Here is a 12,097-nt window from a genome sequence, read left to right as displayed (position 1 = left end):
TAAAAAAAAAAGGTCAGAAAAAGGGAAGGCGTTATTGTGTGATGATATGTGAAGTTTCATTAAGAATTATGGCTCTTCCTTAGAAAATAATCTATTGACAGTAGATAGAACCTCCTTGCCACCACCTCCCACAAGCCAAGACCAACCCAGCGTTTTCACAAAGAGCATGAAGAATTCAGAAGAGGTCACAAAAGAGATGGTTGGGTAGCTGTTGAGCAAGCTGGGAATTTGAACAGAGAAGGAGCATTTCATTATTCTTTACACATCAGATATAGATGAGAGAGATTCCAGCCTGGTTATCAGCCTTTTGAGAAGAAAAGCAAGAACAGGCCAGAAAATTTTGTCAGGGAGTAAAAAAAATCTCCCAGAGAGCCATAAGGCGAGCTGGCAACCCGTGTCTAGATGTCTCCAGAGCTGTGAAGAGCTATGGCCTGGCAAGGCAATCGTAAATCATCTGCTGACGGTCCCTACCGGCCTGTGCCAGGCTAGTTTGGTTGTAACTGTGGCAATACCTTTTCACCAGACCAAAGTTCAGTTGTTTTACATTTTTATTACCGCTGCTGTTTACCAGGGTGACCTGCTAGCACGGGGAGCAGATTCCACGTAGCGAGGAGGAGGAAACAACCTCATGCAAAGCTGGACTAAAGAGAAAATACCCTGAAACTGTGGAAAGTCTCTGTCTGACAAAATGCCATCCAGAAGAAAAACAGCCACATTTACATCCGCTTTTTTTACCTGCCTTTGCTCTTTTGTGATGATTTGTGTTGTGCTGGCAACCCAGCACTGGATGAGTAGCGAGATTCGCTTTTCTGGCACAAACTCCAGCGTGACCATAAGCCTCACCTACGGACTTTTTAGTGGTACCTGCGAACAGTTCGTTGATGTGGGACTCCAGATTTCAGAAAAGACTTTCCAAGGTGAGTGGTGTTATGCCTGGAAATGGATGGAGTCCTCTTGCTCCTGTAGGTGATGGAAGTAGGAACCACGGCTCATTCTTCTGTCCATCCCTGACTGTAATACTTATAGAGGGAACAGGAATAACTATAAACCAGTCTGGGGATTTAAGCGGTATAAAATAAAACCCCCAGAAAGCACAGAAATGCTGCAGCATTCTTGCCAACATCAACTTCTAATTACCAGTGATCTCAGCCTATGCCTTGGAACGAGAGGAAAATACAAAATAAGAATTTTATGTAAAATTGATTTTAATTTTCAGGAGGTTTCCGTGAGGAACAGAAAAGGAATGCTCACCATTTTATTAAAGGAGTAAAAAGCTTAGTCACCACCTAGGATATTTTTTTTTAACTTCATCATTTGATTTAAAATTATTTGACTTAAAACATTTTGCCACCCACTATCAAACTAGCATCATTTTTATAGAAGGCTTTATGAGGCTGCTGAAGGGAAAAGAACAAAACACGTAAAACAATAATTTAGATAGATACAGTGCTTATATGTGTGCTGGACCTACGCATTATTCCTTTTATTTCTTCCTCTGAAAGCACCTCATTCCAGCTTGAAGTATTATATTATCAAACTTAACCATTTGATTAGTATTTGCAAAACTTATGCTTGCTCATGTCTTTTTTCCTTATGCTAGACTGTGAAGTATGGATTTACAGTGTAGTTTGTTGTCTTTTTATAAGGACTTTGTTCCTCCACCTAACACACAGTTTTCAGGTGACTCCTTATCATCACGACTTTTCAAAAATACCCTGGGATGAGATTTGGAAACAAGATTATTAGAATAACATTTCAGCAACCATCCAGTAGATTACAACTAAACTGTCTCTTAGGTGGATTTGCAACAGATCTTACTTTTTGTGCATCTTCAATTCTTGCTATTTACCCTCAATCGTAGAATTATGACAGAAGAAAAAGAATAAAAATTGTTAAATAATTAAGGACAGAAAAGTGGAGAGATAAGGGAGGAGAGATGCTACACGGGAAAAATACAAACTTAAAAAACAAGGAAAAAAGCAGAAGGGGTTTTACTGAGAGCAACCTTGGAGAAAGTTAAGCATGACAAATCCTACTATGAGAAGCAAAACAGAAACAGAAATCATGCGTACTGAGTACAAACCACAGACTCGATACCAGTTTCACACAGTTCAGCAAAAGATTTACTTCACTCTGTGCCCAAGTAGCTCTACCAATGTGAAGAAAAGCATTTACAAAGCCCAAAGGTAGATAAGCCTGAAAGCTGTGGCAAGGATCAAGGATTTGCCCTCATTTTATGTATCTTGCTGTCTCACCAAGTTCAAAGCAATAATGCTGATATACACGTGAAAGTGAAAAAAGCCATTCAAGAGAAAAGTAATGAAAATTTGGAAGAGTAGGTGAAAACATTTTGAAACATGAAATGTACTTTTTTTTTTCCATAGGCTGTTGTAAGATGTCCCATCACGCAGAAGCTATCAGGGTAGAGCACAGCAAACCTAAGGCTGCACATAGCTCCCACCTCCTAGCTCTTTCCCAGCTTAATTTAATACAGAAATTCTATCTGTGCAAACAGGCACCCAAATTCCCAGGGTGGCTAAGCTCTATCACGCAAACCAGTTAAAATATCCACACCGTAATGAAAAACCTGAAGACAGCAGCTTTCCCAGCAAAACGTACCGCACATATTGAGATCATTGCATAACAAATGCAAAATCACAAGTCATTGAAGCCAATTTATTGACAGTCCTATCAGAATAACCAAAGTAATTTTCAGAAGAGTAAGTATGCATTTATAGAAGGAGTTGATATATGGTTCTATCTCTCCATGCCAGTTGGCTCAAGCCCCAAACCTTGCGCCACGTGGGCAGACTTTTGCTGATTTGTGAGAAACCAGAAGCCCACCCACGGGGCGCTGATTGCAGGGCAAGGAGGCAGTCTGGCAGGAATCTGGGGCATGTGCCTTGCCTTTGTCTGCACAGCAGCTGACACAACCCAGTCCCAGGGCCTGGGCACTACCATCAGATAGATCTTAATTAGAATTAATGACAAGTGTTCCCAAAACTCTTGCTTCAGTAAAGGATTTCAGTTCTTTGCGTGATCTACATGTATTTCGGTGGCAGTAGAGGTAGTGGTTTACCCCCACCTGATTTAGGTTTTTGTGCTTACCATTTACAGTATCTTATCTCAATTCTCACGTACCAGCCATCCAGGGATGAACAAGTGAGCTCCAGGAGTTGCTAGTTACTTTCAACAGCTGCTAAAAAATGTGCTTTATGAATAGTCTGACTATGGGTTTGCCCACATCCCTCACTAGTTCAGTGGGGCATATATCCAGGGTGAAGTGAACTGATTTTAAATTAAATCTTAAGCTCTATAGTAAGCACGATTGTCACATTTTATATGAAGTATGATTCCGTACATGCTTGAAATAGGAAAAATACTTCATCAGAATTTCATGCATACTAGTTTTAAATTCAAATAGTCAGGTCTTTCTAAGATAGTAGATGTCTTTCCTTCGATGATATCCTTAAGTAAATGGATCGCTTGTGCTATGGAGAAATGAAGTTCTGTGCTTTCCTCCACTCCAATATTTCAGACACCAGTAAGAAGAGTTATAAGCATCCTTTTAAATCACTGCTGTTGAGCAAGTGTGCCCTGGCTGGGGATCTCTGCTGCACACCCTGAGTGTGTTTCTCAAATGGTATCATTATGTTTGGGTGTGAGAAAAGGCGAATGGAAATAATGAAAGAGTAAATCAAAGATGATCTAAATTACTTGTCAGCAATAGCCCAGGTTGGCTTCTATTAATGGCCATACAAAAGCCGATTATCAAAAGCCTTTACAAACTTACTCTTTTGGAAACCCCAACATTAAAAGAAATTTCTGAGTTTAAAGATGAGAGACAAACAAAGAAATATGGTTTCTGCAAGTGCACAGTGTGTGAACTGCCTAGTCAGGGCAACCTGAATAGAGCAATAAATCAACACAGCTACTTGGGAAGCTCTGTGGATGAGCTGTATGACCTGGTAGAACGTAAAAGTTACTAAATAACTTAAGTTCTTAGAGTCTTCACTAGCTTTTTTAATGATTTGTCTTTGAAGGGAACCACCTATGAACATAATAGTTTGTAAAAGAGCTTTTTTAAAAAAAACAAAACAAAACAAAACTTTGTTTACAGCTTTGCTTGTTTCCAAGTCAAACACGTAAAAGATTATGAGCAAGGTGCAGGAAGAGGCATGCCCAGAGTCCCGTAACGTCAGGGTTCACCGGGCTGCTGGCAGCCAGCACGGGCAGTGGCATGCAAGGAAGTCTTTGAAATTTGCTATAGCAGAGAGGAATCCATTAACGTTCTAACTTTTAAAATACATGACAAATGCTTGAAAATTGCCGGAACTCCTTGATCATCAGTTTCCAGATGTGTTATGGGATCTTCTGAAAAGTAGAAAGCTAAGTTGAACTCTACTGTAGTTTTTTCATTTGACTGGATTTTGTAATGAATAATTCAGCATGTGTTGTAAGTAATCGTAGACCTCGTAAAAGTGCTTGAGTGCCAGCTCAGCACTGCTTAGGGAAGACCTCCAGGCTGGCAGCTGGACGTCATTCATGTGCAGGTCAGTAAAAGTCTGAGAAATTCTATCCAACCATACAAGAGCTAAAGATGAAAAAAAAAAAAAAAAAAGATACAGGAAATTAAGGAGAGACCTGGCAAAGACAAAAACATCTGCTTTCATTCTGGAATTAGGTTATTTTACGCTGATGCACAGGTTATCCAGCTGTGGATTACTATCGATCCCATTCAAATAGATCAGCTACTATAGATTCCTTCAGTTTGCAGGCTGCTTTATTGAGAAAAAAATAATACTGCCATGAAAGCAGCATTTGATTTAAAACCTTTAGTCTTGTGCTGTTGCAGGCATGCTTACAACAGGTAGAGTCTTACAAAATTACATCCCCTAAACTGTGGATCACTGTCAGAGATAAACAAGATCAATTAGAGGGTGCAATAGGTGTAGCCAGTCAATTATGGAGATGTTTGAAGGGATAAAATTAGGTGAGGCTGCCAGAGGGAAATTACACAAACCTGTCTGATTCGGCTGCAGACTTATTTCTTGAAATAAGAAATGCCCCAGCAGCCAGGCTGCTTCAGCACAAGTGCACGGTACAACGGCAGCGTGCTCACTTCCACTTAACGGAGTGATGGCTCCAGAATGCCTGTCTTTCCTATTCTTCCAGGAGATTTACTTAAGAATTTACAACTGATTTCTGTAACACATCCTTACCTGCCATTTCCTCAAACAGAAATTAAGTTCTACCAGGAATCTTATATAAAATGCGAGAGAAGCTCTCCTTTTCATTTATTTCCAATAGCTGTTTTTATTACATTTATTTTCTTTTTATGAGGTTTTTTACTATTTTTTCTGCTATGGTTTCTCCAATTTATGCACTAACTGAATACTTTGCAGTAATGGCTCTGTATTAAAAGCAGCACAGAAAGGAAGTTTTCCTACAGATGGCTGTCTATCACAACACCCATTTCAACAGAGCTTGAAAACATTTTTGTTGTATTTGTTATAGGGTAAGGCACCCACAGGCACATTATAGCTGCCTTTTCAATCTTTAAATTGAAAGGAGGAAAATATTGTGTTTCAACACAGCTATACTGCAATTACACTTGGAGTGTATTGCATTCAAATTTTTGTCTTTTATTATAAACAAGATATCAAATAACTAGAAGGATTTAGGCAAAAACAATAAAATTTACGACAGTCCTGAAGGGGTTGAGTATATGTGCCATGCCTACATGGCCAGCCGCACACATAGCTGCAGAAAGCACAGCAAGCAACAATCTGGGTACCAACCGTAGTAAGCTGGAGCAAAAAGGAGAGGTGCCAGGATGCTCAGCAACTTGTCACACGGCCTTAGGAGTGGAGACCTGGGGAGCAGAGCCCGAGAGCAGAGCCGGCAGCGCGGGAGCCCGCGTTCGTCCCCTCCCCGAGCCCAGGGCCAGCAGCGCGGAGCATGAAGCGCAGCTCCTCGGGAGTCACAGCACCCCAGGCACCCGTCCTCCCGGTGAAAACAAAGCAGGAGTTGCTCCTTTCTTTTAAAAGAAGGGAGCAAGTACTGCCTCTGCCAATTTTTTTTTTTTTTTTTCTGCGGGATGTGGAGATAGGTCTAGTCAGGATATGAAGACCAGCACAACCATGCCTTGGCCGTGCGTGAGTGCCTGTGCTCAGCTACGGCAGTCCTACCTGCACCTGCCCCTGCCAGGCTAATGGCTTTGCTGGACTTTTGGAAGCTGTTCCCTCTGTGGAATTTATTCCAGATGAGGGGGGTTGCTGCTATATTAAGAGGAACTCATCTACAATTGGAGCCAAGTTTTAAATAGGCACCTGTGGAAGTTACCAGACATCTCAGAAACAATGGGCAGAGGAACGCCTCGTTTTCTGAACTGATTTAGGCATAAAATTTCTGCCTGGCCATGTTGAGAGGAAATATTTACAGAATTATTAAGGAAGAGAAGTTTACTTATGCACTTATTTCAGCCTAATGTACTGTCACCGCATTTTGGATTTGGGTTCGTGTGCTGTGTCGAAACCTACTGTACCTTCTACATCCTGATCTCTACAGATCAGCCAAATCTCTGGTTATTAGCTCTTAATTACAGCCATGTCAGTAAGTCATGAGGCGGTCCAAGGCCACCAGACTGAGGTGGGAAGGTTGGTTATTGATGCTGAGCCGCTGTATTTCAGTTGCAGATAACCTGAGCAACACCAAGGCAAAAAGCATGATCACTGCGATTATTGTGATTCTGGTTCTCGGTTTACTGAGTTCCCTTCTGAGTTCTGGATTTACCTGCACTAATGCTGTCAGTAATCCCTACCAGACGTTTTTGGGAGCCACTGGAATCTACACCTGGAATTCCTTGTGCGGTGAGTAATGTGTCGCATGCTGACCAGCATACAGATGAATACTATGTATTCTCATTAATTCCAAGATTAAGGAATGTATAAGTGTAAAAGGAAACACTTGGAAAAATATTCTGTGCAGTTGGTTTTGGTTTTTAACTGCTAGGATACCTGAAAACTATCTTTTAAGTACCAGTAAAATAATATTATTTACTTGAAGCAATACCATCAATTAGTGGGAGTCTGGATTCACTGGTGCAAAAATGGAAATGCCCCCAAAGGTGTAGCATCGTTTTATGTGTGATGCATATTGAGAAGCAGGGGGTAAGCTGACAAATACAGAGTGAAACCGTAACAGATAAGTATGCACTGGGTATGATTCAGTGCCATTTGTAACCTCTTTAAGACCTTACGTTACTATTTTATGGTATTTGTAGCATATTTGTTGCTAGGTTACCTACTTACCAAATTAGGCCTCTAAGGTCTAATCTGTACGATAGACTCTAGTTGATCTCCAAAAAATGTGTTGAATCAAATACATGCACAACAGCATGAGCATGGGGAGGCAGCAGTTAGGAGGACTGAGTCACAGCAAAATTTATTTCCTCCTCAAAAAAAAACCCTTTCACAGATCAAAATATATTTTTAACATTCCCTAAGCAGAAAAAAAAAAAAAAATCATGGTAGAAAGGCTGAGTCGTTAGAGACCTGAACTGTGTCCAGCAGCTCCCTGGAGGTGTAACCCCTGGTTTACCTGGCAGGCTTGAGCTGTGCGCTCCCAGCGCACCGTCCTACCCTCCTCGTCCTGCTCCGGTAAGGACTGCAGCTCTCACACTCTGTCTGTCTTAAGGGGATTGTGCACGCCTCTAATAATAGGTTTGTACTTGGAAATTTTTTCTTTAAAGGCATCTGATTACAGAGTACTTCAGCATGGACGTTTTGTCCTTCAAAAGGTTTTCAGATCTCCCCCGGCAGCTTGCTCTCCCTTCAGCCGTGTCCCCAGCAGCATCCTGCTTTCCTGGGGACACACACTGCAAGCTTTGCCAAAACCGGACCTTGGTGGAAAGGGCATCCTGTAGACGAATGTAGTCTTAATCACAGCGAGAACAGGTGTGGGGGGGTGAACCCATCCCCCTTTTCTCCAGCCGTAGCTAAGATCCCCCCACAAAGACAGATGCCAGAACAGCTGCGGATGCCCTGAAACATGGTAACAAAAGTGAGCAAAAGCCTAGGTTAGACAATTACTCAGCTTCGGAGACAAGGAGATCGTTGTCTCATCACATGACAAAGTTGTTCATTTCCTGAGCCCAGCACCCACTGAATCTGCAAGCTTTGACCTGAAATGAAAGGACCATGGGCTTGCCAAGATAAATACTAGTGAGAAAGTCAACCCTCATGTTGACTGATGATCGCGATTACTTTTTACAGCCCTGTAAGTGCTATGACCTGGAAGTCTAGTTTGCCATGGGCGTGTTTTTATGAAAAATCATGCATGATTTGATGTTTGAGTCTATCTTGAGGGTTCCTAATTCTCCTACCAGTGTCCTGAAAAGCAAAACCTGAACCTGTTTCAGCGTGGACCTGTGTAGGATGGTGTACCTAGAGGGAAGGAATAGAAATACTTTCACTGGTGTTTAGAGGTTATACCTCCATTAGCACTGTGAAAGAAGAGATGTAAAAGCATTATTTAGCTAAATGTCAAAGTAACCAGACTCCACTTCCATTCAGGCTATAGGAAACAGATACAAATCTAATAAGACATCTCATTTTGGCTCATCACAGAGTCATTGAATAATTTGTGCTGGAAAGGACACAAGGTTTCTAAGTCTAAGCTCTTGAAGAAAGCTGGGCTAGCCCTGAATGCAGACCATGTTGCTCAGGTTTTTATCCAGTTGTGATACTGCACACCCCAGGAATTTGGGCTCATATCAAATAAGCATTCTGCAAATGAACCAATGGGCAAATATATTATACTCATCAGCACTAAATTCAGGGAGAAAAATTATATTAAATGGCCTGCTCTAAGAACACACAGTCAGAATCCATTAATTTTAGCAGAAGATAAAGCTGCCAATGTCAAAACACCTGGCAGATACTATTGGACGGGACAAAAGCTCTTTAAATGCCCTCACATTTTGCTAATGGAAAATATTAGATTAATCCTTGTCTTAGTCCAGGTATTCTAAACAATTTGACTATTTACAAGTAGCTACGTAACCAGTACTACACTTTAACCTCTAACATTTGTATTTATGTCTTCTAGGAATCTTCATTCTTACAGTCATGATACTTTTTCCCGTGAGCATAGAGGAAAACGGCCTGTCTGTAGAACTGGCCAATGGATGTTTTTCTTTTCTGCAGACACACACCAAATCTGTACACACTTATGGATATTCATATTGGATCATGCTGCTCATCATTTTTCTGAACATTGCTTCTATCATCATCATATATTTCTATGACCACGCAAGATATTCTAAGAAGAAAGAACAGGAAAGACCCATTGAAAATGCACCAAAAGACGTCATTCTGTTCTAAGGATGCCACCGAAAAAAGGATGTAAAGGAAAATGACTATTTAATGTGGCCAATTCTGGCTTATCATTTCCATTGAAGTTGACTTGTGTATATAGTTCAATTAACAAAATCGCCTATCGTGTCTTCATTTTATCTTTATGCTGGGTATTAGTATAACACTTATAAGCTTCCATAAACATACTGCCTAAGCACCTCTGGGTAGGTATGGCCCAAAGTGCATGATATCCCAGGGCCGTCCCATAGGAACGAACCTCATGCACCTTGTGGCTCCGTAATTCCCAGAGGGATCGCTATGAAAACATGCTCCTAGGAGGGTTCCTGCTGTCTGTACCACCTCTGCCTGCCTTTCCAAGAGGACTGTCACCCTCTTGCCCATGCAGCATGGAGAGGTTGGTTTGCATCTCTGCTTTCTGGTTATTTCTGGACCACAGGACAGAACCATGGTGGCTGCCTCAGCTCTCTGCAGGGGTGCACCAACATTGGCACAGCATGAATGCACTTCTGCTTCACCTTCTGGGTCAGAATGGGAAGACTGGAGACACTGTTTTGGTTGCGTATGTCATTTGTGATCTTAAGGGCAGAAATAGTGCAAACACCAGGAACGGTGGGGATGGTGAGAAATGGTCATGAAGGTATCGATGCTTTGGTTTGTCCTGCCATTCCTACTACTGTTCTTTCCCTGTTTAGAGGTTTTCTCCCCCAGGTCCCTGCGGCACTGCCCTGGTGACTGTGGGCAGGCTCGCAGGCTCCTGTTCATGGGCAGGAAAGTGAGCACTTGGGCAAAATTGCTTTTGGTCAGTCACCTTCACATCAAACCTCCCAACAGCACTGCCCCTGCTTCCATCCATGGCTGGGGTGCCAGACAGGGCAGCAGGAGCAAGAGGAAGGGCCATGGGCAGCAGAAGACAGCATAGGAGCCCAGTATCTGCAAGATTTTAATTTGTATAAACATTAGCAAAATTCTAGTTCAGGCTGTTTATAGACCTTTGATTACTCTTGACAGCAAATGGCAAAGCCGCACCTGGAGCAGGTGTGGCCACCCACCCGCTACGCCAGACCATCATTGTGCCCCCCACAAAAGCCAGAGAGCGGGCTGTATTAGCGATGATTTATGGCTAGTACCCTCCCTATGCCTGGTTTAATTAGTATTTAATATGCAGACAAAGACACACAACTGCAGAACTGCACAGAAGTGGGAAGCTCCCTTCCTGCCCCCCCCAAGGGAAAGCAAGCAGATGAAGGTGACCTTGGGACAGATGCCATTGTGTGAAGTCACGCTTACCGCACGTGCCGCAGGAGAAGGGCACCATGCAAAAGGGTGGTCAGAACCTTCTGCTCCTTTGCTCCTCATCTTTGCAGCTAGGAGAGAATTTTTTTTTATCACATCATTTTCCTTTACAATATGTTTTTCAGTCATGCTTGATAGCTGTCCTGTGATGCAAGTGAATGTTTGTGGAGAAAAAAAAGCATTTCTGAAGAGGTGATGAGAAGATACAAGAGGTGACTTCTCACTATTTATGTGCAAAAAAAAAGTTCTGGGATTAAAGTGCCCAATACTTTATACAGCTGTGCTCTTTCAAAGGGATCAAAGCAGAGGGCTTTTCCATCCTGCTTAAGCATTTGACTAAAAGTATGACGAGGGCAGAGTGGGGAAAAATAAAAATAAAAGAGGGTTTCTAAGACTTGAGGGGCAGCACAGGTCAACAAAATAAGAGATGCTTTCTGCTCCGCACTGCTGACAAGAACCATGCCTAGAACTGCTTTTCAGTGCTGTAAACATTGCAGTTAAATCGTCAGATACCGTGCACCCGCGAGCTAAGCTGGAGGAAAGCCAAACATTTGCCAGTTTTGCTTTGGCTGCAAAAATTTTCACACAGTTTCAGCATGCATCTGTCACTGTTGTACTCAGCCAGCATCCATCACACAATACAATTACACTTATATTGGGCACTTGCTTGCAGAGAAGTAAAGTTGTTTTAATAGAATAATACCAGAGGAGCAAGAGTTCCTGCTTTGAAAAGCAGTGGCTTACCATTGCTTGGGCATTTCTGCCGCTCTGAAGTACTAATTGCCATACAAGAGCTGGAAAGGAAAAAACATTCCCACTTTTGTGTGCCTGTTTGAACCACGTGGCTGTGTTAAAAGTCGGTCTGGAAGCCTGAAGAGAGCTTACGCTCGCCTGCTGACACGTATGGCTGTGAGGTGGCCAAGACACGTGTCACCAGAAAGTCATTAGGTAGTGAGAGCTCACCTGCTTTGATGTGAACTACAGATTGAAATCATTACAAGACTAAAAAAAGTCAAATTTTAATAGTAAAGTTGTAGGTGGCTAACGAGGCTATCTTGATAACCTTAGTCTGTATGTTTTATTTCAAATTAAAGGCAGGACTTTCCTTCTCAAGCTCAAAATGATGGTCTCTGTCCTACGTTACATACTTTCTGCTTAACGCAATGGTGTCAGCTTGGCACACGTTGCTGATGGAGAATTATCAGGCTACGCTGGGGCCAAGGAAGGTGGCAGCTTCCCATGGCACCGAGCCCCCGGTGCCCCAAGGAGTGGCCGTGCATCCCTGCCCAGATGAAGTCCTGCAGCCTCGGCCAAGCTGCGGTGGAAGCACAGTGAGAACAACTGTGAGAGGCAGGCAGGGCATTGCAAGGAGGGGAAGCGAAGGCAGAAAACTGGCGCAAACTTTTCTCCCTATCTTTCCCTCA

General features: G+C 42.4%; 1 protein-coding gene across 1 annotated transcript; it reads left to right on the top strand.

The window, feature by feature from the left end:
- The first annotated feature begins 609 nt into the window (after positions 1 to 609).
- Positions 610 to 11,628, top strand: CLRN3 (clarin 3). The gene is made up of 3 exons (XM_040606697.1): positions 610 to 917; positions 6,693 to 6,872; positions 9,112 to 11,628. The coding sequence occupies exons 1-3, from the start codon at positions 689 to 691 to the stop codon at positions 9,384 to 9,386; spliced, it is 684 nt and encodes a 227-aa protein (XP_040462631.1). The 5' UTR covers positions 610 to 688; the 3' UTR covers positions 9,387 to 11,628.
- The last annotated feature ends 469 nt before the right edge of the window (positions 11,629 to 12,097 follow it).

The sequence above is a fragment of the Falco naumanni genome, chromosome 9 (assembly GCF_017639655.2).
Source record: "Falco naumanni isolate bFalNau1 chromosome 9, bFalNau1.pat, whole genome shotgun sequence".
In the NCBI taxonomy this organism is placed as follows: Eukaryota; Metazoa; Chordata; class Aves; order Falconiformes; family Falconidae; genus Falco; species Falco naumanni.
This window is presented reverse-complemented; position numbering and strand designations above follow the sequence as displayed.